The sequence below is a fragment of the Myotis myotis genome, unplaced genomic scaffold (genome assembly GCF_014108235.1).
Source record: "Myotis myotis isolate mMyoMyo1 unplaced genomic scaffold, mMyoMyo1.p scaffold_m19_p_11, whole genome shotgun sequence".
In the NCBI taxonomy this organism is placed as follows: domain Eukaryota; kingdom Metazoa; phylum Chordata; class Mammalia; order Chiroptera; family Vespertilionidae; genus Myotis; species Myotis myotis.
The window spans coordinates 140707-165538 of record NW_023416315.1 but is presented as its reverse complement, the minus strand read 5'-3'; the positions used below and the strand labels follow the sequence as shown (position 1 = coordinate 165538).

Here is a 24832-nt window from a genome sequence, read left to right as displayed (position 1 = left end):
TGCCTGCCTGTGCCTGTGCCACATGCTTTCCTGGGACAGAAACAGGGACTTCAAAACCACCCTAGACCTCAGTGCCCCGTGAGCCCGAGACTGAGAATGCAGGGACCCCAGGGACCACCTTGGCCACCTCCTCCTGCTCCGCCCCGGGGCAGACACTTTGCCAGGCCCAGGCCAGGAGGCCCTTGGCATCAGTGTCTCGGTGCCATGGGCTCCCCCTGGCAGCACGCAGGGACCTGAGAGGGTGGAGAATGTAGGACAGAGCCAGACCGGTGTCGGGCGGTGTCTCCTAGACCCAGGCCTATCAGCTGTAATCAGAGGCGCCTCCTGCCCGGCCCCCCGGTTCCTGTGCCTGAGGTGGACATCGCATCCCAGCACGCAGGCAGGCCTGTGGGCAGGCGGGCACCACGGCAGAGGGAGGTCAGGAGGCCCCCACTGTCGCTTCTAAACAGCGCCTGTTTGGGCAGAGCTCCCCGGGCCTCCATAGGAAGGGCTGCTGTGGGTTTGGACAGTCACGCTGGGTGAGCCGAGTGCAGGGTCCTGGGCCAGGACGGGCCAGGCTGCCAAGTCTCCCCGGACCAGCTGCTGGGACCACTCCCTGAACTGGGCTCCCCAACCCACAAGGGTGTTCGCACACCTGCAGGGTCTGCTCTGCTTGCTCCCTCGCCTGGGTCCTGCCAGGCCTGAGAAAGGTAGAGCCTGTGCCTGGGGCAAGGCAGATGCCGCCTCCCTGCCCCCCCCCCACACACACACCCGGCCCCCATCCCTGGCCCCGCCCTCCCCCTGCACAGCAGAGAACAGAGGGTGCACTGCACAGAGAGGGCACTGAGGAAGGGTCCCCCCAAAACCCCCCGAGGCTCAAACAAAGCACAGGACCATTTTGGGAATTTCAAAAGACAATTTTATCCAGATAGGAACCTCTCCAACAACACAAAAGTTAGGCAACAATTATTAAAATACTCTTAGCCGGATGACATGAACAGGGAGCACATGGGCACAGGGCCTCCACCAGCCACCCTCCCTCTTCCAAATCCACCGTCGCCCAAGTCCTCCCCATCATCCATGACCCAACTGTCCCAAGTGGAGTCACAGCCACCTCAGGCGCCACGAATAGGATGGGCCTGCACCCTAAGGCGTGGTCCGGCAGGAGCCACACGGGCAGGGAGCATCCTTAGGGAGGCCAGCAGTGCCAGGGAAAAAGGCAGCCGGCAGGTGAACCTGTTGGGGCAGGTGCTCAGAAGCCATACAGATCCCGTTCTCTGGCCCAAGCGAGATTTGGGGCTGCTGGCACTTCCTGCTGGGTGAGTGGGACCTTCGGCTGGGCAAGAACCAGCACACTCAAAGAAGGACCCCTGGGTGAGACCACACAGGTTGATGCCACCCCAGCAAGGGCACCTTGTCCGCAGGTGGCACGCAGAGCAAGGAGGCAGTGTGGACAGGGCAGATGACCCAGGACCAGGCAGGCCAAGGGGCCAGGACCTGCTGGGCCATCGCCTGGGCTGCTGTGGCCTGGTTTCCTGCTGCTGAGGGTCAAGAAGGATGGGGGGAGGGGGGACTGAGTCAGCACAGACGGGGACGGCCACACTCAGACAAGTGGGGTGCTGGGTCCTTGCTCTTGATGCCCAGTAACAGTGGCCACGGGAAGGCCACTTGCTAAGACACGCAGGCCCAGGTGGTTGCCAAAACAGTTTTGCTGCCAGAGGCACATGCCTGGGATCCAGGTTCAAGGCCAAGTGCAGGTCAGGCAGGTGCCCCGCCCCCTCCAACACCTCCAAGGCGTCAGTGGAAGTCAGTCTCAGCAGAAATGCAAACTGTGTCTCAGAACTTGTGAATCCCAGGGGCTGCCTCCTCATGACCCTGCTTGTCCCACCCCCGTGACCCTGGCGGCTTTCCCAGGAGAACCCAGTGTGTGCTGTCACCCCTCGCCCTGTGGATTGAGAACCCCCTCACTGAAGCGTTAACACAGTTGATGTATAGGTTAGACAAGAGCCCTTCGGCATCTGCAGGAATCATGGAGTGTTTACGGTTTCCTTTGGCCCCAAAATACCTCTGAGGACCTCAAATTATCTTTTCAAAAACGACCAGAAACATGAATTTGAACATTCCCCACCCCAGGTCCCTTCTGCTGCCTCGGCGCCTCCAGGAGCTCCAGTGAACGGTGACGGTGCTCTAGTCTTGCTGTGGCCGAGGCATCTCCCAAAGCCGCGGTTCTGATGGAATGACGGGGATGCAGCAAGGGGGCCTCTGCGGACTACGGTCACATGACTGCACAGCACGAGTTTTGCTTCCGGGCCTAGAAAGAGACAGAGGAGCAGAAGAGGGGCTGAGGAGGTGGCCTGGGCACAGAGACGGAGCCCTGAGCACTGAGGGGAAAGGACTGGTGATGCCCATCCTTGCCGCCTCCCAGCAGCTGGAAACAGGTCACAGACAACCATGTCCTCCTCGCCCGCCCTGCCACCAGGAAGGCACCCGACACAAAAATGGGCATGGGCACTGGCTGGCTGAGGACCCCCTGCCCACCCTCTACCCAACAAGGCTGGCAGCTCTGGTGCTTCTCCAGACAACAGAGTGGCTCCCACTTAGGTCCTGGGCCCCTGTGACCTCCTCTCTTGCTTCCTGTTCAGATACCACAACCCCCCCGCCAGCTCCCCTCAAGGGACACACGAAAGCAACAGCGTGTGGAAAACAAGCGAACTCGCCCCACTGCTCAGTGAGATTCTGTGCAAGGAACCTGCGAACAGGCAGCGTCAGAACCTGGGGATGCTGCACCCCACCACTCAGCCAACAGCAGACAAGGGTGAGCCTAGGCTCAGAGCCTGAACCCGCCTGCAGGGCGAAGACGGTGACAGGCCCAGCTCGCTCACGGCTACAGCACCGAAGCAACAAGGGTGTGCTGGTCCTGCTCGCGGCAAGGGGCCTGGGACCGAGAGGTACCCACCGTTTTGTAGAAGGCTTTAGAGTGGATTCCCAGCACTTCGGATTTGGACACCAGGTCGTCTATCTTCTCGCCTCGTTCTAGCAGGGACTCCATGGTGTTGTGCTGCCCGAAGGAACAGAAGCGAGGCTCTGCCCGTTCACCACGAGTGGCCACAGCCCTCATCCAGCCCATCAGGGGCAAGCACGTCCCCTGAGCCCTCCCCCACACGAGCACCCAGCACATGTCCAATGTGGGCATGCACCAGGACCCGTGACCTTCCTATGGAACCGAGAAGGGTCTACTGGCGCAGAGAGCATGTCCCAGTCCTGCACGACACAGGCATGGACAGCCAAGCAGGCAGAGGTGGCCAGTGCATCGGACAGGGCACGTCCCGATTCCCTCAAGGGGCCTGTAAGTTCACAGACCCTCTCCAAGGGGGGAAAGGGCCACAGCCCCACTGCCTGCTCACATCCTCCCCCTCCCCCCACTCCTGCCCCATGGCCATTGCCAGAGCAGCCACCAGGCCCACTGAGCCCGATGTCACACGTGTGAAAAGGCATGGAGTGAGAAAGGAGCAGAAAGTCCCATCCCTACAGGGGCCTGGCCACTCGGATGCGCGTCACCAGAGTTAACTGGATGGCCCAACCGGCGTGGCTCAGTGGTTAAGTGTCGGCCTATGAGCCAGGAGGTCACGGCTCAATTCCTGGTCAGAGCATATGTCCAGGTTGTGGGCTCGATCCCCAGTGTGGGGCGTGCAGGAGGCAACCAATCAATGATTCTCTCTCATCATTGATGTTTGTCTCTCTCTCCCTCTCCCTTCCTCTCTGAAACAATAAAAAGGTATTTTTTTAAAAGTTAACTGGATTAAGGTACAGATGAAAGCAAGGCCGCGTGGCCCTTTACCCAGTTCCCCGCAGCCTCATCTCTGGCTTCCTTACCAGAATGATCTTGGTCTCATCTAGTTCAGCCTGCACTTTACTCATGGGGTCAGCTTCTCGGGGATTCTAAGAAAGAGCCGAAAATAAAAACGACGTCAGGACTGGAGTGACCACCTAGAATCAAAGCTAAAGCCCGGCCAGCTGGACACACTCTCACGGCTACTTGAAGCTGCGGCAGCAGCAACAGTCTGCTCGGCACCCAGGTTCCAGGTCCTCGCGTAGCCCCCGAGACGCCCGGGGCCACATCAAGGCGGCCAGGAAGTCCCCGCGCCCAGCTGTCAGGCTGGGAGGTGCCCGAGGCTCTGGGCCCCTACCTGGTAGGTACTAAGGTAGCCATCCAGGGCTGTGTAGTGGATGGTAGCAGGGGATCCAACAGGCCAGTCGATCCTGTCCACCTGCTTGGAGAAATCATCCAGCACCTGCAAGACCAAGTTGCTCAATGACACCCCTGTGCTCGCCGCACCCACGGCAACAGGACTTGGCCCAAGAGGCTGTCTGGCCACCGGGGGCCCGGGAGGGCAGAGGCAAACAGCCAACGGGAAGGGAAAGTCCAGACGCAAGTTCCTCCTTCTCAAGTCCAAGTGTGTCCAGCCTGAGACTCACCTCAGCTGGTGAGCGATACAAGTATTAGAATTTAAACTACAAATTCCATTTTTGCCAGGTCATGATTTTCCAGGAACCAGAGAAAATTAGTCCTCTAATTTTCCAACCAATTCTTCAAAAAGGAAAGATTTAAGCCACCACCAATCTCATGTGCTCGTAAGTGTATCAGTCCTCTGGGGACAAGACACGAGGCGTCTGTAATCAGCCCATGTGAAGAAACCGAAGAGCACGCGGTGTGGACCACACCAGGGAAGGGGCACAGGGTGGCTCGGTGGAGGGGAGGCAGGTCAGACAGGGCAGGGCTGGAGGTGGGTAACGAAGGCGAGAGCACAGCCACCGCTGGCCCAAGGGCTCTGTCCCAGAGAAGAGAGGCGGAGACTGTGGGCACACGGGGAGTCCCGTGGCCCTGGGGCACGAGCCTGGACACAGGGCAGGAATCGGTGCCATGGAGGAGCCTGGGGAGGGCGAGGGGAAAGCTGACCACGGCTGACGGTGGACACACTACTCCCCTCTAGGCTTCGGGCACTGACGTCACCCCGGCCCCAGTCCCACTCATCCACCCGAATCCAGTCCAGCCAAGTCCACACCCACCTTCTCCAGCAAGGTGAAAGCCACCCGGGACGGGTACTCGCTGTCAGCAATGACCACTCCCGCCAGACTGTCGTTCCGCACGTAGACGTGGCACAGATATTCTAAGGAGACACACAGATGACAGGAGGGCCTTAGACTCTCCACCCCCAAGCAGTCAACCCCTCACCTGCTGGGCTCCAGCCTTTTGGATCAACAAAGCTCTGCAGACCAGCCTAACGGGTCACACACAGGACTAGATGCAGACGGGACAGGACACACGCAAGACACAGCGGGAGCATGGCCATCAGCTCGGCCCCGAGGCCCAGCGTGCTCAGCCAGGATCTGAGGGCACCTTTCCAGGCACAGCCTTGACCTCCAGGCCCAGCCTGGCAGTGTCTCGGGGAGCGTCAGCCCCCTAAGGCTCTGCTCCGGAACTGAGGAAACCCTGGGCAAGCAACGTAGTCTCACGTTTTTTAAAAACCTGTAAGCGTGGCCCCAAGTCAGGAAATCAGCTCTCTGGTCCTGTCTGGCCAGCTCCATTCTGGGGAGGGGAGGAAGGGAGCGAGGAGAGGGGCCCACACAGGCTGGGGTCTCCAGGGAACTGTGAGTGTCCAAGTAGCAACAGGCCAGCCTGGACAGGGCTCTGCCGGACATTCACAACCCACAGAATTAACTCCTGTCACTTGGAAGGACTGCAGCTGACAAGGAAGAAACTTCTTGTCTTTAAGACTCTCAGCCAGGAGACTCAGAACTAAACAAGGAAAACAAATTAAGGAAGCGAGGGAAGCCGTGAGCCCTGAAATCAGAAACAGGCAGAGATGAACGACCGCAGGGATGTGAGGGACAGGAGCTCACCACAGACACGCTCCAGGCAGTCATCCCCAAGTAAGACACTCAAATATGGGGACAAAGCACACACCACAGGGAAGCGGGGTCAGGTCTGAGGAAGTGTCCCTGAGTACCAAGCTGAGAAGGCCAAGTCCCCCCCGAGGGGACTGAGAATATTCAAATGTCCAGGATCCCACTGCCCCACCAGAGGTGAGCACACAGGGTCCCACAGAACACAGCCCCGACTCCGCCCGCACCGTCACCCTGGACATAGCACCTCCACACCCGGGACCCACAGTCCCAGCATCATGCAACAGCCCTTGCTTCTGCCAGAAGTTCGCTCACCCCTCTGGACGTGCCTGTACAACACTCGCCTCCTGTCCACATCTAAGCACACAGGAGGCAGCAGCCCTGACAGGGCAGGCGGGAAACCCTTTTCTGAGAGGCCCACACTCCGGAGGAGGCGTTGCTACTGCTCCGAGAGATGGGCCCTAATCGGAAGCACGTCCAAGCTTTGGGGCTAACTGTAACCAGCAGCTAGTCGCCCACAGAGGGCACAGAAGTGTGTGCAGAAGGAAGCGGAGGAGGAGGGAAGAGAGGCCAGGCTGGCGAGTGGGTCCTGGCAGCCTTGTCTCCTCGAGGTGACAGGGCGTGCTCAGCGCAGGCTGCCTGCGGCGTGGCGGCCGGGCCAGCGCACACGCACGGGGAGGGTCCTCTTACCTTGTTCCTTGACGGAAGCTCTGTTGCCTTTGGCCGAGCGCTCCACAATCAGCTGGCTGGTGAAGGTCATGAACTCCTGAACACTAAGAAACAACACACATTACCTCCTCCCGTCACCTGTCCCAACACAAGGGAGAGCAACCTGGGCTTATCTGCAAGGAGACATTGCTGCTTGGTTTCCTTCCTGCCCCTCAATCGCAGACAAATGATAAACTCCCTGTAAACGAACAGGTCCAGAGAGTCACAAATCGTCTCAACCACTCAAACCACCTCTGTTCACTACCCAGCTCACCCCAACAACCCTCGTCCAGACTTGTGGGCTGCTGTCCATTTCACAGCCTGGTCAGAGCTGATCTGGGACGCGGGAGCTAAGCAGAAGCCAGCGCCTGCTCTCCAGGCCCCACTCACTTCCAAGAAGAGGACAGACAGAGCCTGTTCTGGAAAAACCCAAGCGGCCAGAACTGTTTGGCAGGTGCACAGCCAGTTACGGCCATGGCGTGCGCCCTGGAAGGAATGGAGGACAGCAGCTTGGCCGGGACGTGGAAATGGAAAATGGCTGGGACAAAGGCTTAGAGGGAGGGGGAGCTTGTTGGGGGCCACACAATGAGATTCTGGCCAACGACAGACTGCAGATGCAACAGTGGTCCCATAAGAACCTCCAGGAAAATTCACAGGGAAGGGCTTAGCAGAAGCATTTGTTGGGCTCAACAAGCTCCTTAAAAAGTATGGAAACAGCCTGGCTGGCGTGGTTCGGTAGCTGAGCGTCGACCACCAGGAGGTGATGGTTCAATTCCCACTCAGGACACATGCTTGGGTGGCAGGCTTGATCCCCAGTAGGGAGTGTGCAGGAGGTAGCAGATAGATGATTCTCTCTCATCATTGATGTTCTCTCTGTCTCTCCCTCTCCACACTCTCTCTGAAAATCAATGGACAACTATCCTCGGCTGAGGCTTAAAAAAAAATTTTAAGTTTATAAAGTAAAAACATAATAGTAAGCTAAGGTTAATGTATCACTGAAGAAAAACAAATAAATTAACGTAGCCTTGGTGTCCAGGGTATAAAGTCCACAGCCATGCCCGCCATGTCCTTGGCCTTCACCTCACTCACCACTCGCTCCCACCACACCCAGAGCAACGTCCAGTCCTGCGGCTGCACTCCAGGAGAGAGCCCTGCACAGGGCGCTTTACCTCTGACACTGTTTTCCCTTTTCATACTGAGCTGCTTAGGTGCACAAACACCACTGTTACAGCTGCCTGCGTACTCTGCACAGTGACAGGCTGTGCCATGCAGCCTCGGTGAGCAGTGGGCTGCACCGCCCAGGTGTCAGCGCGCCCTGGACGTTCGCGCGACAACACCACGTGAGGACCGTTTCTCAGAACCTATCCCTGTTGTCAGGTGGCACGACTGCAATCCGCAGACGGAGTCTCCAAATAAGAAATCCTTGCGGTAAAACCACAGACAGAGCTTAGAGCAAGACTGTACTTAGATAAGGCAGAACTGCATTCATTGTGAACGCCTGCATACGAGGGCCAGACAAGCTGGGAAATGGCCCTGGCTGGTGCTCAGCGGTTAGAGCAGTGATGGCGAACCTATGACACACGAACTCATTCATTTTTTTGGTTGATTCTTCTTTGTTAAATGGCATTTAAATATATAAAATAAATACCAAAAATATAAGTCTTTGCTTTACTATGGTTGCAAATATCAAAAAATGTCTATATGTGACACGGCACCAGACTTAAGTTAGGGTTTTTCAAAATGCTGACACGCCGAGCTCAAAAGGTTCGCCATCACTGGGTTAGAGCGTTGGCCTGCAGACCAAAGGGTCTCAGGTTTGATTCCTGGTCAAGGGCACGCATACCTCGGCTGCAGGGTCCCCAGCCCCGTAGGGGCTCGTGTGGGAGGCAACCAATCCATGTGACTCTCTCTCTAACCCAGCGGTTCTCAACCTGTGTGTCGCGACCCCTTTGGCGGTCGAACGACCCTTTCACAGGGGTCGCCTCAGACCATCCTGCAGATCAGATATTCACATGACGATTCATAACAGTAGCCACATGACACTTATGACGTAGCAACTAAAATAATGTTATGGTTGGGCCACAGGAGGAACTGTATTTAAAGGGCCAGCAGGTTGAGAACCACTGCCTAACCCCGCTTCCACTGTCTCTAGAAATCAATGGAAAAGTATCCTCGGGTGAGGATTTTTAAGAAAAGCTGGGAAACTATTAGAAGGTTTCAGGCTTGGGGTCTGGTCACCGTGAGATGGGAAGGACGCCGTGAGGGGCCTCAGGAGAAAGACCAAGAGCCCAGCTGGAGTGCGTGCTGCCCGGGAAACGCCCCTGCGGACAGTCCTGCTGTGGGTCAGCCACCTGGGATGGGTACGGGCATCCGAAGCTCCTGAGGGGTCGGTCCTACGGGGAGCCCCGGGCACCTTCAGCGTTCGCCCCCAGGGAGGGAGGAAAAGCATCGAGTGAGCCGGGCTGGCACAGGCACAGGGAGCACAGGACGGAGGCCAGGGGCACAGAGCCGCGCCCACAAGGCGGACCCCAAAGAAAACACAAGTCAACAAAGTAACAGAAACTGTTTCCGATCCCGCCAGCCGCTCTCAGCAGGAACACACGCTCCTGGAAGCACGGGCGGCCTCCCGCGGGCAGCCGGCACGGGCCTGGCTCCGACCACACAGGCTCTGGGTCCCCCTCCGGCCGCCGGGGTCCGCCCTCCCACGGAAGGGCTGGAAGTCCGTCCTCCTTCCAACACCCACTTTGTTGCAATAAAGCGCCCGGACGCCCTCAAAGCCCACAGCCGCCTGCGTCCTGCCGGGTCCCCGTGGAGAACCCTTGGTGCCGGGCCGAGTCCCGCCGGCCGCCTTCGCGGGGCCTCAGCGACCTCATCCCGGAGGGAGAGTCCGCCAGCACCGCTCCCGCTGCGCTGGGGGGACGCACGGGCTCCCGGGACGTGGCCGAGGGCCGGCAGCCCGGGGCCTGGACCGGAACCCTGAGAGTCACTGGGGCTAAAATGCAGGCTCCGCGCCTCGGCCGACTGGTCCAGACGTCCAGCCGTGACCGGGGCGTCTGCGTTTCCAGGCCGCGTGTCGTTCTTTTCGGGCGGAAGCGTGAAAAGCGGAGTCCGGGAGCGTCTCCAGAACGGGCCCTCTCGGCCCGCGGCCCGGCAGGCCACGCCCGCCTCCCAGCCCGGCGCCCCCCGCCCGCCCCGCGTCGGCCCGGCCCGGCCCGGCCCGCCCACCTGGTCCTCTGGAAGAAGCTGAAGGACGACACGTCGTAGGCGGCGCTGAGCAGCACCGCCTTGGGGTCGCCTTTGTAGAGGACGCTCAGGCTGAACAGCTTCATGGCGCCGCCGGGGCGCCCGCCCGCCCGACCGGCGAGCAGCGAGCAGCGCGGCCGCCGCCCCTCGAGACCGCCGGCTGCTGACGGGTCCGACGCCGCTTCCTCCTCCCGGCTCGGGGCCCACTTCCGGTTCCGGTCAGGGCCTCCGCCCGAGGCCTGCGGCGTGAGTCTGGCCGGAAACACGCAGGCGCGGGGCGGGGTGTGCGCGCGTGCGCACGCGCGTGTTCCCGGCCCCGCCCCGCAGGGCGGTCCCGCGTCCCCCGCGTCCCCCGGGTCCCCCCCCAACACCCCTCCCCCCCGAGCCGCCCCGAGCCCCCGGATCGTCCAGTCCCAGGCCGCCTCCTGGCTGCGCGGTGGAGATGCTGCTCGGTCCGCGGAGGGCGGGCGGCAGTCCCCTCGCGCCCTTGGTGGCAAATGGCGCTCGTAGTCAGGACACACGCCCACCCCCGGGGGGAAGCGTCGGGACGGAGGGGACCCGGAATTCCGTGTAGCTTCACGCCTGGTCCCCGAGTCCGCAGGTCCCGGGCCGCAGGCTGCGGGGAAGGGGCGCCGACGTCTGCGTGCCGGGTCCCGGGAGTCCGGCTCCTGTGCGCTGGCTGGACACGCTCCTCTGCACCTAGCGGAGCTCCACCACCTGCCAAGCCGCTCAGGTCCCCCCTGGGCGAGGCTGAGGCTACAAGACTAGCCACGAAGGCAGCTGCGGAGCTCGCGGGCGCTCTGGGCACGGGTGGCCGCGCGGGGCCGGGCTGCCGACTCCCTCTCCTCTGGTTCCCGACTCTCAGGGCCCCTGCTCATTAGGGTGTGGCCCGGCCTGGGGAGCTGAACAGGTGGCCAAGTCTGGTGACAAGGCCGTTGGGCTGTTGCTATGGTGATGGGGATGGAGGCCTTTTGCCTTCAGCCCGTTTTCTGCATGGCAGCTCTAATGACCAGCCGCCAGCCCTGCGGAGGCCCTGCTCCTGGTTGCCATGGCAGCGCTGCCTCCCCCCCCCCCAGCAGGAGCCCCCACCCCCACCCCCCCAGGAGAATTCACCGCACACCTGGTCTCCGCGGGAAGTGTTGGGTGGCAGCTGAGCTCCGGGAAGCAGGTTAGGGTGTGAGAGAAACAGTCACCTTCAGCCTAATTGCTCAAATGCTGTCCCCAGCACCGAGGGGACAGCAGCTTTTCTGCTGAGTCTGTTGGAGGCCGAGCCGCAGCACAGCTCAGCACAGCCTGCGAGCTGAGCGGCGCCCAGCGATGGCCCTGCCCCGGCCACACCCGGCCTGACCAGGCCTCTGTGGGGAAGGGTCCCGGGTGTAGCCCTGAAGACGAGGCTGGTGGGCTTGCTGGGAACGATGAAAAGGAGGAAACTCTGTGACTGAAGCTCCAGCCAGAACCCAGCCGGAGGGGGACCATAGTGGCCCAGGCGCCCAGGCCAGCCAACCCCTGGTTGGGAGAAGCCTCGGACAATCCTGCTCCGAAACCTGTTGGGAAAGCGGAGGGGTCCCAGCCCCCAGGAGCGGGCTGCGGTGCGGATGCCGGATGACGGTGCCGGGATGGAGACCGCCAAGAAGGAAAAGGTAGCTGTGCCTCCTCTGGCTCTGGAAGCCTCTGTCCCAGGTCCCCGCACCCAGGGGTGGGTTTAGCTCGGACACGCGCCTGCCGCTCAGAAGCTGACTGATGCTCAGGCTCCGTAGGGAAGCCCTGCTGGGAGGGAGTCCTGGGCACCACTGTGTTGGGCAGAAAGACCCTTCCTCCCAGCAGACCAGTCCCCGCCCTGCTCCAGACTCCAGCCCGAGGCCTGGAAGGTAGGCGGCCAGAGGTCCGGGAAGCGGCTGATGTTGGTTTGGGGTCTGGGGAGTTTAGAGCCTGGGGTCTTAGTGGAAGACCAGCAGCCCTGTCCTGAGACAGTGCTCAGCAGACACGATACAGGCCTCAGGAGCCCACACGTCCTCGTCCTCGAAGGAATCTCTTCGTGGGGAGCCCGAGGGCCGTTCCCTCCTGGGAGGAGCAGAGATCAGTTACTTTTTCCAAAACAGAGAGAAATCCAGACCAAGTAGTGAGCAAGGAGAAGGGCAGGCCCCAGGGCGAGCCGCCGGCTGGGGTGCAGTGGGGGCCCCGGAGAGGCCTGGTCCTTCCCTGCGACATGATTCTCACCTCACACGCCTCCTCCTCCTCTGAAACAACAAGGTCAGCACAAACGGCGCTGCTTGTGCTGCTGGCAGAGCTGATGATGTCAGGAGAAAACTGCCAGCCCAGGCAGGCGCCCCAGCAGGAAGCCAGGCGGGCAGGCCCTGCCGCGGTCCCCATGCTGGCAGGGTTTGGAGACAGCCCAGTGGCCCCCTGAGGAGGAACGGGGTGCAGGGTGTCTTTGTGACGAGCAGGGAGATGGCGTGGCAAGAGTGTGAGGGGCTGTGGCTACCATGGGGAACCCATTCCCAGATGCGGGCTGGCCCCTGTCCCTTCCTGTGTGTCCAGGGGACGCGGGGCTCCACTGGGCAGACCGTCTCTGCTCCCGAGGGAGGGGTGCAGGTCCTAGCCAGGAGCCAGGCTGCCTGCAGCCGCCAAGGGTCACCGACACCCTGGTCCCGGCTGAGCAGAGTGAGGCACGTGCGTCAGTGAGGCAACAAAAGCGTCCATCATCAAGATAAATACTATTTTAATGCAAAAAATTGTGCTTTGAAGGGAACCTAAGTGCTGCTGGTTTCTCGTCCGCTTCTGTTGTCCTTCTCACCTGTACTGACCTCCAGGCCTTACCTGTGGTCATCCTTCTATAACCTACAGAGCTGTGTGGCCACAGGGCTTGACCACATAGATGTCAGCTCCAAACAGTTTCTAGAACTCCTTGGGGGCAGGTCTGCGCCCACTGATGCTGTCCTAAAACTGGGCCCTGGGGACCCCTTGCGATCCTGGTCTGGACTCCCCCACTCCTCACTGGACCCTCCTGCTGGTCCAACCCTCCCCACGAGTACCTGGAGCCTGGGAGACACAGGGGCTCAAAGCATGTCCAGTTGGCCGTGTGTTAGTTGGCTCCGGCACCATAACAAATTCTGTGGACGCAGCAGCATAAGTAACAGCTCTGGAGACTAGAGTCCGAGGTCAGGGCCAGAGTGGCCAGTCCTGGTGTGGCCTCTTCCGGGCTTGCAGATGCCAACTCCCAACTGTGTCCTCATGGGGGTGGGGGGCGGTGCAGTGAGGGGAATGAGGGGCGCCAGCTCTCCGTCTTCTCATAGGACACTAATCTCCTCTCAGGGCCCCACCCTCATGACCTCTTCTAACCCTGATCCCCTCCCAAAGCCCCACCTGCAAATACCATCACATTGGGGTTAAGGCCTCAGTGTGGATTTGGGCACACAATTCGGTCTGTAGCCTGGAAGGAGCTGACCACCCTCCGTTCTGGCCCTCAGGCTGCCTGGCACTTTGCCCCCAGGAAGAAGGAGGCTCAGCAATGGGGCGAAGCCCTGTGCTTGCCCTGCTTCCTGCCTCTGCAGGAAAGGCCAGCAGGTGTGCTGGGACGGGCCAGCTCCGAGGGAGTGTGAGAAAACCCTGTGTGGGGGACAAGCTCCCCGTGGGCAGGAGCAGGTCAGCCAGCTCTGCACAAGCCCATCTACCCCCCCCCTCCCTGCTGAGCTGGCCCCCCTGCAGAGGCCGCAGCCTCTGACCATCCAGCCGGCAGTGGTGACAGACCTGGGTGGGTCCAGCTGCCCCACCCCCTGCCCCTGGGAGGAAAGGGGTGGCAGAAGATAAAGAAGCCCCTCTGAGCGCGCCCCAGAGAGCAGAACGGACCCGGCCCAGGGGAGAGAAGGCTCCCGCCTCCACATCTAGCACCTGCACCCACGCTGGGCGGCTCTTCCGTTCCCAGCGCAGTAGCCTTTGGAAGCAAAGTCCCTCCAGGCCTCAGTGTCCCCTCTGAAAAGGCCCCCGGCTGCTGTGTGGGTGAGACCCCCCAGTGTGCCTGTCGGCGGCGGCGGGGAAAGAGAAGAGGGTGCACGGGCTCCTGCTGCAGAAGGCTGCCCGGTGAACGAAGTGCTGGAAAGCCCTGCAGCAGAGATTGGGGAGCGGATTTCACGCCACCGTGACACACTCCCTTCCAGAACACAGAGAACCCCCCCTCGGCTGGCCCCTCCCTGCCCATGACGTTTTCCCAAGGTGTGCCCTGCGGCCTCACCCACGGGCTCCTGGATTTGGCCAGAGCAGAGCCTGGAGCAGCGCCGTCCCAGCTGGTGGACCCCAGGCCCCTTTCTGGGCACATGGGTCAGGCATGCCTGGGGAGCACCCCCTTCTCTCCGTCCCTGCAGCCCCCCAGGCTCACCAGCAGGCGTGGTGTTCCCTGAACAAACTCTGAGAAACGTGAATGCATAAAGTGGTAAAGAACAAGGCCATGAGAATCACTGACAGCTGGCTGTTAGAATAGCCCAGCCCTGGCCGGGGGCTCCATTGGGAACGTTTCCTGGTACAGCAAAAGGTTTCGGGATTCATTCCAGTCAGGACACACACCCAGGCTGGGTTCCATCCCCAGCTGGGGCACGTACAGGAGGCAACTGATGGGTGTTTCTTTCTCTCTCTCTCTCTCTCTCTCTCTCTCTCTCTCTCTCTCTCTCTCTCTCTCATCAATAACCATGACCGTGGGTGAGGATTAAAAAGACAGCCCCCGGAAGCCCACTGATGGGCAGGCAGAGATTTCAGTTGGTTGCAAAGCAGTGGTGGGTGTTTCCTAAACACACAATGTCGTACTCAACTTCTGGCCAATGTATCGCCCATTAAATACTTACAAACTATAACAGAGAGAACGAATATTGGGGTCAGACCTCTAGTTTTCCAGTAACCAAGCCCATGCTTCTGCCCACAGGGAAGGAAGCTCATGGTACACTCAGCAGGTGCCCAGCCATGTGAAGTGCTGGCCCCGCCCCTCCTGTGCCCCAGCCCCCACCCCCACCCCGGCTCCCTGCCAAGGCCAGGCCAGGCCCACAGCAGAGTGAAGGGCACTCATGAGCCACCACTAGAGCCTCAGGATGGAAAGGTATTGGCAGGGAGACTCGTCCCTGGGGTCCCTCGAGACCCCAGCCCCCACCGCCTGGGACTTGCGTTGTAAATGCGTCTTACCTCTCCACATCCATCCTGTCTCCGAACTCCTGGGCACAGTGGGATCCGAGTGCCAACAGCCTGTAGCTGGAGGCTCAGGAAACACGACATCTGCTGCCACTCTGGCTACCCCAGGCCAGGGCCCTTAGCTGCCCTCTGCCAGCCTCTTGGCCTTGGCTGTCGGTGGTGCCCTAGTTGGTGTCCCTGCCGTGTCTTCCTCTCCAGCTCTCAGTGGGCGCAGGCTGGGGCTGGGGCCAGAGGAAAGGAAATGGTCTCTCAGACTGGTCACACTTCATCTGTGAATATCTGTGCCTTTTGCTTGTTGCTGTCTTTCATCCTTGGTCGGCCCATGTGTTTGCTCTTTTATTGGTCTTTTAAAGAACTGGGTGTGGGATTTGTTCATTGAGTTAACTGTTGTTTCACTTGTGTTTTCTGTGTGATTTGTTTCTGCTTTTATCATTCTTGACTAGAGGCCCGGTGCACAAAATTCATGCACATTAAAAGGGAATTAGAGGAAATATTTTAATATTGCTATTTGCCCTTTCTCTATAATAGAAGTGTCAGAGATGAAAGAAAATTTGTAAAATGTATATGAAAATCTTCCTCCTGTCAGAGTCTGGGGCACACCACACCACGGCACCCAGAGTCAAGTCCCCACCCACCCACGTGCGCCCAGACCCAGCCAGCCCCCCAACATTGGGCTAGATCAGGGGTGGGCAAACTTTTTGACCCACAATGGGTTCTTAAACTGGACCAAAGGGCCAGAACAAAAGCATGGATGGAGTGTTTGTGTGAACTAATATAAATTAAAAGTAAACATCATTACATAAAAGGGTACAGTCTTTTTTGTTTTTTAGTTTTATTCATTTCAAATGGGCCGGATCCAGCCCACGGGCCATAGTTTGCCCACGGCTGGGCTAGATCCAGACCCGGCCAGTCCTACCCTTGTCAAGCCTGCTAGGCAGGGGGTGTGGCCTCAGATCCCTGCTAATTGCTTGTTAAGGCTCGTTAAGGCTTGGCCTCTGCTGTGGGAGCAGCCATCTTGTGTTATGGAATGCCCCCCCCCCCGAGGGCGCAGCCATCTTTGTGACAGAGTGACGGTCAATTTGCATATTCCCTCTATTGTATAGGATTCTTTTATCCTAGTCTTTGTGGGTGCACTCTATCTCTGTTGTGTTGGGTTTGGCCTCTTGGGAGCCTGCTTTGCTCACCAACGCCCATTTATTTTGCTGCGCCCCTTTGAGGGGGTGCATGCTCCTGGGAGCCCTGCTCTGGCTGGGAGCCACACTTCGTGTATTTGGTGTTGTCATGGTTACTCATCTGGAAGGGTCTGCACTCCAAGCCAGATGCCCTCTTCAGCCAAACACTGCTGACCACAGCCCCTCTGCCTGCATCCAGTTCAGGCCACTCTAAACCCCTGCACTTCTGCCAATGCTCTGGCACTGTCCTGCGGTCCCTCTGGGAAGGTCCCTCTTCCTGGGCCACCCCTCGGCACCAGGACAGCAGGAAGGATCTTGAGGACCCTGTCCTCGGCCTCTGTGACCCCACTGGTCTCTTCTGAGCTCCCCAAGGATGCAAGCGTCCGGTGTCCATCTGTACAGCTGTCTGCTCTCTCCTCCAGGATTGTAAGCTCCTTGGGGACTAAAGCCCAGTCACTTTTGTACCCGCAGATGGAGCACAACTCAGGGACTCAGACGTTAAGTCAATGAGTGACCCACACCCCGAACTAGCCTAGCACCCTCTCCATTAGTCACTGTTGGCATCCTTCCAGGGTTAATTGGGATGCACTTAAGGGCTTCACCAATTCAGGGGCATGGGAGGTGGGTCTGCAAAGTGCAACTACTTCCTCCTCACCTGGTGGCCCAGCAGGTGTGTGTGAGCCGGGAGAAAGTGGAGCCTTGAGTCAGGGCAGGCTTCAGGTCAGAGGGGCCTGTGGGCAGGGCCTCCCAGTACCTGGGTCACATGGCGTAGAGCCCGTGAGTGGCTTATAGTTGGTCCCTGGGAATAGTTCTGTCCTGGGGCAGGTGCATGGCTTCTTGAGCCTTTCCTGGTTTAGGAGGCGGGCAGAGGCCGGGCCTCCCACATGCTGGGCCACAGGCAGGTATGAGTTTGTATGGAGCACCCAGCTCAGGGTCTGGGGTATTGTCCCTATGAGAGCATGATAGACAGAGGAGCCCTGGCCGGTGCTCCGTGGTTAGAGTGTCGGCATGTGGACCGAAGGGTCAAGGGTTCAATTCCCATCAAGGGCATATACCTCCCCAGTGCCAGTTGGGGTGCATGCGGGAGGCAACCAATCAATGTGTCTCTCTTACACCAATGTTTGTCTGTCTCCCTCCCTTCCATTCTCTAAAAATCAACGGAAAAAATATCCTCGGGTGAGGATCAACAACCACACCAAAAAGACAGAGGAGGCAGAGTGGTCGGCTTGGGCTGAGGACACTGGCCTCCTGAGTGCCAGGAGCCACGGGCTGCGCCCACTCAGCAAACACTGGTGCTCGAATCTGCGTGTTTGCTCGTGTGCTTTGTCAGCCGCCCTCTGACCGTCCCTGGGTCTCCATGTGAAGTCCTGTGGTCCTGATAGGCGGCACAGCTCCTGTGTTAGGACATGCATCCACCAGGAGTGCCCAGGCCGCAGGAAGCCGGAAACCCTCCCATAGCCACACCTGGGGGTGGGTGTCTGCTCTTCTCCCCCATCTGTGGTTTGCTAGCAGCTTTCCCTTCCGCCGGGCTCCTCATGGTCGTGGGACAGCTGCATTCACAGCCTCAGAGGGCACTGACCTTCCTTCTCCTGCTGAACCAGGCTTCCTTCACCCGCCACTGGCTGAGCCCAATCACAGGCTGGTCCCTGGGCCTGGGGAGGGCCTGCCTTCCTTCCATATGCTACTCCCTACCTGGGCTGGCTTCCCAGCGCCTGCGTGGAGGAGACCCACAGCTTTTATCAAGTATCTCCTTTCCTTTGGGTCCAAACAGCCAGTGAATCCAAGCGGCCTCCTCTCAGGAAGGTGCACTATTGTGCAAGGTGGGCGGGAGCCAACCACCCACACGCGGAGCAGAGCAAGGTCCAGTCACTGGGGGCACATGGGCACGGGCAGCTGGTTCAGGAGGGGCTGGCCACACCCCAGGAGGTTCAGGAGGAGACCCCTCCAGGCCATCGCACTCGCAGGGAAGGTGCCACTGGTGCACAGGCCTGGCTCCTGTCAGTGCACAGGGACCCCCATGGCCACAGAGCCTGCCACGCTTTGGACAGCAGTGCTTTCAGCTGCCCTGACTGTCCTTCTGGCCAGTGTGCACACCGTCCCTTCACACCCTTAGTGTCAGCCCTGGAGCGGGAGTGACTGCGTCCCTCACCCAGTAATGCCACTGCCCCTTGCCCTTCAGACAGGCTGTCCTGGCCTCACCCGCCCTCCTGCTTAGCGCCTTCTCCCCGCCTCACCTCCCGCATCTGCCCTCTGCCCTCACCCTGGACCCCAGCCCATCCGTGAGGCTCTAATTGCTAAGCTGTTTTTAACTGTGGTGATTTGAGTCATCACCCCGGACCAGGGCCAGAGCAAAGGAGACCCTTGTGTGAGTGGGGAGTGCCCAGTACCCAGCCTTCCCCTCCCCTGTGCAGGCAGAGCAGATCCTGGCGGAGTTCCGACTGCAGGAGGAGGACCTGAAGAAGGTGATGAGGCGGATGCAGAAGGAGATGGACCGTGGCCTGAGGCTGGAGACTCACCAGGAGGCCAGCGTGAAGATGCTGCCCACCTACGTACGCTCCACCCCCGAAGGCTCAGGTACTGCAGGGCAAGGATGGGGCCGCCCCGCGGGGCAGCTGTCCCCAGGCCCCTCCAAGAGCTCTGGCCCCAGCAGCCTGGAATCAGGCCCCCGGAGGCTGGGCCCCAGACAGGACGACCCTCACCTGGGTTTGCAGGCTCACCGTGGCCTCAGGACCTGGCTCTTCCCATCTCATTGGGGAAGTACTCCCTGTGGTCACTTGCCCCCCTCCCCGCCCCCAGTCCTGAGTCTGGGCCATTTCACTAGTTTTTCAGTTGAGCTCTAGACTGGGGGTGACTTCAGTTCAAAGCTGGGGGTTCTCATGGACTTCCCAGTTCACCTTTGACCCCCCTCCCCCCTGTTGAAAGTGGTGTCCCCAGACGTCTGGCATTGCAGCCCCTTGTCCAGTACTCCTGGGCCTCCTGCCTTCCCTCCTCCTCTCCCTGTGGCTGCAGAAGTTGGGGACTTCCTCTCGCTGGACCTGGGCGGCACCAACTTCCGGGTGATGCTGGTGAAGGTGGGGGAGGGGGAGGCCGGCCACTGGAGCGTGAAGACCAAGCACCAGATGTACTGCATCCCCGAGGACGCCATGACGGGCACCGCGGAGATGGTGAGAGGGGCCTCAGGCTCTAGTCCTGGAGGGGCACCTCCCCACCTGGGTGAGGGCCCACCTGTCCACCTGCGGGGGCCAGTCCTCCACAGCTTCAGGGGGGTGGCCAGGACACCTGGAGGAAACAGAAGTCGTAGTCTTCTATGACTGAGCCACCCTGTCCTGGGGCTGCCGTGGGCAGGGCTCTAGGGGACGCTCAGGGCCCAATAAGTGGAGGGACTGCGCACAGTGGAGCTGGCTTCCCTGGGGGCTGGGGGCACAGAGCAGGCTCTGGGTGGAGGGGACGGGGCCGTGGCCGCCCACCACTGTGGCCACGCGCTTCCAGCTCTTCGACTACATCTCCGAGTGCATCTCCGACTTCCTGGACAAGCACCAGATGAAGCACAGGAAGCTGCCCTTGGGCTTCACCTTCTCCTTTCCCGTGAGGCATGAAGACATCGACAAGGTAGGGCCCAAGGGCTGGGCAAGGGGACAACAGACAGACAGACAGACGAGGGAGGGACGGACATGCACCCGGGAGAAAGGCGCCCGTGCAGCCTTCAAACACAACTCCCTTGTTGGGAAACTGCCTGTCACCCGCATCCATGACACTGTGGGAACGAACGTTGGCTGGTTTCACTGTTTGCCTTGATCTCCCCATAACAGCACCCTGTTCACACCCCCACTAACGAGTAGGGAACCGAGGTCAGTGGCCGGCCCGGTGGGAAGTGGCAGCGCTGGGCTCCCCGGCAGCCGGTGTCATCACTGGTGACCCCTGTGCTGGGGCTGAGGTGTGCGGGCGGAGGCCGAACCCTGCCTTAGGCTTGGCAATGACACACATGCCAATTAGACATGCAAACACAAGCACATCCGTTGTGTGCACACCTTACCTTTACATGTATTTGCATGCATCAAGCACACACGTCTGTGACATGAAACCTCACACACAGCAGCAGCAGGAGCGACATCATGCGCAGGTTTTCCAGCCCCCGGGGCGCACTGAGCGCAGTGGCTCGTCTGCAGTGGGTGCGCCACAGGAGGGAGGAACCCTGCTCACACACAGGCTGCTCCACTCCAGATGCACACCCTCACTCTGGGGGGCGTCTCTGGCTTTACTACACAAACACCCTCACATTGCTGGGACCCGCTCTGCAGAACCGTGAGCAGTTGTGTAGCCATCAAACCTCTCAAAACTATGGGAGCCTCAGTCTGCTCACCCGCTAAGTGGGGTCTGGGGTCCCAGGGAGCTCCCCGCTTCACACCTGCCCCGGCCCTCCTCAGCGGCCACCGAGGTCCTCCTCCTCCCACAGGGCATCCTGCTCAACTGGACCAAGGGCTTCAAGGCCTCGGGAGCAGAAGGGAACAACATTGTGGGGCTCCTGCGAGACGCCATCAAGCGGAGAGGGGTGAGGAGGCACCTGTTCCCGGGCCCCTCCCCCCTCAGGCGAGCATGTCAGCGAGGGCCTTCTGGGTCCCCTCGGGGCGAGTCTCCGCTCCCTCCTTGGTGGGCCAGCCCAGGACAGGTTAAACGGAGACCCCCAGCCCCAGCCCCACCCCTTCTGTGCTCTTGGCAGGACTTTGAGATGGACGTGGTGGCGATGGTGAACGACACTGTGGCCACAATGATCTCCTGCTACTACGAAGACCGCCAGTGTGAGGTTGGCATGATTGTGGGTAAGGACTCGTGCCCTGCCCTGTCCAGGGGCCTCGGCCTCGGGCCCTGAGGAGTGAGGGCCACAGTCAGCGCGGGGCCTGAGCACCCGGGGCAGGCTTGGGGAGGGCAGGGATGCCCCCATGCAAGCTCTGTCCTGATGGGAAGCAGTCACACTGCATCACTGCATCAGATGGCACGCCTGCCGCACCTGCACCTGGCCCATCAGATTTAATTAAAAACTTTATCTGGTAAATTGACCAAATGAGACAGATTTGTCCAAGTGGAAGAGAATAAGCAAAGTGGTGTCATCTCTTCCTGGAAGGTCTGACCGTACCCAGGGCCAGCCTGCCCTAGCCGGTCCCACACTGTGTCTTACCTCAGGGCGCCCCCGCCCCCCCCAAACAGCCCAAGACAGAGCAGCTTAACTGTATGAATGGAAAAAGCCAGGAAACAAGGGTGGAGCATAGACAAAACCGTAACATCCAGCACCCATCTCTACTGTGCACATTTGACACGTTTCTCTCAATCCTCCCAACCAGCCAGATGAGGGGAGGAGGAGGTGTTCCCCTTCCCTGGTGGGGAAGAGGGACAGCCCAGAGGGGTGGGTCCATCCACCTGCGGCCATACAGCGGACAGGTGCTGTGTGCCTGGGAGCGGTGGGGGCAGGGAAGGCTGCCCTGGGCTTCCTGCGGGCTGGGGCATCCAGGAGAGGGGGTGGGGTGAGCATGGGGAGGAGTGAGGGGAGGGGAGGGGTGGGACGTGTAGGAGAGGCAGCTGGGGAAGCGCAGCCCCTGCCGGGTCCCGTGGGTCCGACGCTGCCGCCCCCCCAGGCACGGGCTGCAACGCCTGCTACATGGAGGAGATGCACAACGTGGAGCTGGTGGAGGGGGAAGAGGGCCGCATGTGCGTCAACACCGAGTGGGGCGCCTTCGGGGACGCGGGCGAGCTGGACGAGTTCCTGCTGGAGTACGACCGCGCGGTGGACGAGAGCTCGCTGAACCCGGGCCAGCAGCTGTGAGACCGCCCGCGGGCGCGGGGGGGCCACGCAGATCACGGGCTGGTTTCTAAGCGGGTCTGGGAGGCGCAGACTGACAGCTCCTCCAGCGCGCACGCTGTCGGGCCGCGCTGTGAACCGGCCCGTGAGCGTGTAGACCTGAGAAAGGGGGGCTGCGGGCAGATACGCCGGGGCCCCGCTCCGTCCCGACAGGCGTAGGGAGGTCTGAGACGCCCCCGCCACGTTAGCGGCTTCACGATGCAGCGTTTTGTGGCGTTTGCCGCCGGTGCGCAGGGCACAGCTGGCCCTGAATCTTGGTACCTTAGGACCCCGCTGCGGCCAGGCCCTGCTGGTTCCCGCGTTGGCGTGGTCTCTGGCCGCAGACACTGCTGCGGCTGATAGTCAGGGCGCCTCCGGAGGAAACACGGAGGCTCACGGCGGAGACGCCGTGCCGGCGCCGCGCATGCCCTGGGCGCGCCCCAGAGCGGTCCCAGCGCCCGGGCCTTCATTTCCCAACTATGCCCGGGAGGTGCGAGAGCACCCCGTCGCCCGTGGGAGGCCGCGTGGACCCAGCGCGGGTCCGTTCCAGGCCGCTCTCGGAGGGGCTGGCCCCGGGTCCCCGTTAGCCGAGCGCACGAGCAGGAGCCGGGTTTGGAGAAGGTGTGGCGGCGGCGCGTGGCCGCGAGGGGGCGCTGGTGCCCGGCTCCCGCCCACCGCCCGCCGCCCGCCCTCCGACAGGTACGAGAAGCTGATCGGCGGCAAGTACATGGGCGAGCTGGTGCGGCTCGTGCTGCTGAGGCTGGTGGACGAGGACCTGCTCTTCCGCGGGGAGGCCTCGGAGCAGCTGCGCACGCGCGGCGCCTTCGAGACGCGCTTCGTGTCTCAGGTGGAGAGGTGCGCGGGGGGAGGGTCCACGGGGCGGGTGGCCTCGGTCCCCAGGGCCGCACCAAGGCGTGTCCCCTCCGTGGCTCCTGTCACTCCATCCACGCGACAGCGGCAGGCGCGGCGGTGCCGCCCACGCCAGCACGGAGGCCCTGGGCTTCAGGAGGAGTCACGACCCGGTCACTGCCCGTCGCTGGCGGACTCGAGCCTTTCCTGGCCCTGGCCCCGCGCCCCAAGCGCTCTGCCTGGACGGGCGGGGAAAGGGCGGGGGGAGCCGCCGGTGGGTGACAGGCTGGCTGGGTCCGCGGGCCCTCCAGCGACGCCCTCCCCGCCCCTCCCGCCCCGCAGCGACTCGGGCGACCGCAAGCAGATCTACAACATCCTGCGCACCCTGGGGCTGCGGCCCTCGGCCGCCGACTGCGACCTCGTGCGCCGCGCCTGCGAGAGCGTGTCCACGCGCGCCGCGCACATGTGCTCCGCGGGGCTGGCCGCGGTCATCAACCGCATGCGCGAGAGCCGCAGCGAGGACGTGATGCGCATCACCGTGGGCGTGGACGGCTCCGTGTACAAGCTGCACCCCAGGTGAGCCGGCGCCCCCTGGCCCCGCCCCGCGTGGTGCGCGTCCTCCGCGCAGACCCCCGCCCGTCTCCACCCAGGAAACACGAGGCGGGGCGGACATTGTCCCAGCTCTCTTGCTGCTCATGGGTCCCAGGGTTCCTACCTCATCCTCCCCGCAGGTCCCAGGCAGGGGAGGGGCCCCTGGGCGCACGCAGGGCAGGTCCCTGGAGGGGGCAGGGCAGGCCGCGGGGGTGGGGGGAGCTCAGGAGGCGGGCCCTCAGCCGGCCTCCCCCGCGCAGCTTCAAGGAGCGGTTCCACGCCAGCGTGCGCCGGCTGACCCCCAGCTGCGAGATCACCTTCATCCAGTCGGAGGACGGCAGCGGCCGCGGCGCCGCCCTGGTCTCCGCGGTGGCCTGTAAGAAGGCGTATATGCTGGGCCAGTGACAGCCGCGGCCAGGCACGGAGGAGGCTCCAGGGGACAGACTCCCCACAGGCGCCCCAGCCTGGCCTGCCTCCCGACCCGCTGTCGCCTGGCGATGGGACGGCACAAAGGAGACGCCAGGCTTCCCGAGTCAGTGGGAGGGACAGCCTCCGGGCCCTGCCTGGGTTGGGGGCTCAAGGAGCAGAAATGGAGATGCCCAGCTTCCTGTCTTTCTGCTGGAATCCCCCACCCGGAGGGAGTGGCTCGCTCAGGACTTAGTTGGATCTTCCGGCTTGGTTCAGCCTTGCCTGGGCCCCGCTCTGGGGAGGGGTGCCCTGTGGACCCTGCTGTGGCCTGGCTTCCCTGGGACTCCGCCCACATGGGGAGGCAGCCCAGGGACCTGGCCAGATCTCCGCCTGGCTCCACGGCACAGGGCTGCTGACCACCCAGGCCTGGTGGGCTCTGCCTGGAGACAGGGGGGGGGGGGGGGGGGGCAGGGACCAGCTCAGCGTGGAGAGGAGGCACCAGGAGGCCTGGGATGGCAGCCTCTTCCCGCCCACCCCGCCTCTCCTGAGGGATGGACGCTCACAGGAGGTGCAAGAGACCAGCCCCCACAGCCCGTCAAGGACCCAGGAAGAGGAGGACCCCCGCCATGGGGCTGCCACACACCAGCCAGCAGCACCCAGCACAGCCTCCAGGGGACCACCAGTCTCTTCATGCCCAACATGGGACTGGGTGGTTTTTTAATTAAAAGTTTTAAAAGTTTAGAGCATGGCCTGGTCCGCGTTCTTTAACTTCTGTGCACAAGGACTTGGGACAGTGTACAGACGTGGTCACCTGTGTGCAGACACTGATTTGTTATTTCCTCCGGCCAGCAATGGGGGGGGGGGGGCGGGGGGAGGGGGCGGACAGAACACGGAGCAAGAGACCAGTCCGTGGGAGCAGGACTGATGCCATCTGGGTGGTGTCAGAGGTCCTAGATGTGCCCAGGCCCCACCTGCCTGT

General features: G+C 61.4%; 2 protein-coding genes across 5 annotated transcripts; one reads left to right on the top strand and one right to left on the bottom strand.

Annotated features, from left to right (window-relative positions):
* Nucleotides 1–880: 880 nt before the first annotated feature.
* YKT6 (YKT6 v-SNARE homolog) lies at nt 881–10051 on the bottom strand. The gene is made up of 7 exons (XM_036327149.1): nt 9817–10051; nt 6574–6656; nt 5047–5147; nt 4167–4271; nt 3853–3918; nt 2936–3037; nt 881–2290 (listed from the first exon to the last, which is right to left on the bottom strand). Exons 1-7 carry the CDS (start codon nt 9918–9920, stop codon nt 2255–2257), a joined length of 597 nt encoding a protein of 198 aa, XP_036183042.1. The 5' UTR covers nt 9921–10051; the 3' UTR covers nt 881–2254.
* Nucleotides 10052–10918: 867 nt separating this feature from the next.
* On the top strand, nt 10919–24594 carry GCK (glucokinase). Of its 4 annotated transcripts, none has more exons than XM_036327142.1 (10): nt 10919–11474; nt 18587–18749; nt 19098–19339; nt 19665–19784; nt 20629–20724; nt 20893–20992; nt 21803–21986; nt 22705–22852; nt 23197–23430; nt 23706–24594. In XM_036327142.1, exons 1-10 carry the CDS (start codon nt 11430–11432, stop codon nt 23823–23825), a joined length of 1452 nt encoding a protein of 483 aa, XP_036183035.1. In that variant the 5' UTR covers nt 10919–11429; the 3' UTR covers nt 23826–24594. The 4 variants fall into 4 exon arrangements, with proteins under 4 accessions (XP_036183035.1, XP_036183036.1, XP_036183034.1 ...); XM_036327143.1 differs by having other exon boundaries at nt 10920–11474; nt 19185–19339; nt 22705–22860; nt 23706–23850; XM_036327141.1 differs by having other exon boundaries at nt 10921–11474; nt 22705–22860.
* Nucleotides 24595–24832: the final 238 nt, after the last annotated feature.

What these genes read in the sequence shown, in the direction of transcription:
- YKT6 (XM_036327149.1), bottom strand. Translation starts at nt 9,920, where the DNA reads ATGAAGCTGTTCAGCCTGAGCGTCCTCTACAAAGGCGACCCCAAGGCG. An exon ending in AGCTTCTTCCAGAGGACCAG is followed by an intron (nt 6,657 to 9,816) that starts GTGGGCGGGCCG and finishes GTTGTTTCTTAG; the next exon opens with TGTTCAGGAGTTCATGACCT. An exon ending in GCTACCTTAGTACCTACCAG is followed by an intron (nt 3,919 to 4,166) that starts GTAGGGGCCCAG and finishes GCTCTTTCTTAG; the next exon opens with AATCCCCGAGAAGCTGACCC.
- GCK (XM_036327141.1), top strand. Translation starts at nt 11,430, where the DNA reads ATGCCGGATGACGGTGCCGGGATGGAGACCGCCAAGAAGGAAAAG. An exon ending in CTCCACCCCCGAAGGCTCAG is followed by an intron (nt 18,750 to 19,097) that starts GTACTGCAGGGC and finishes CCCTGTTGAAAG; the next exon opens with TGGTGTCCCCAGACGTCTGG. An exon ending in ACGCCATCAAGCGGAGAGGG is followed by an intron (nt 20,725 to 20,892) that starts GTGAGGAGGCAC and finishes TGCTCTTGGCAG; the next exon opens with GACTTTGAGATGGACGTGGT.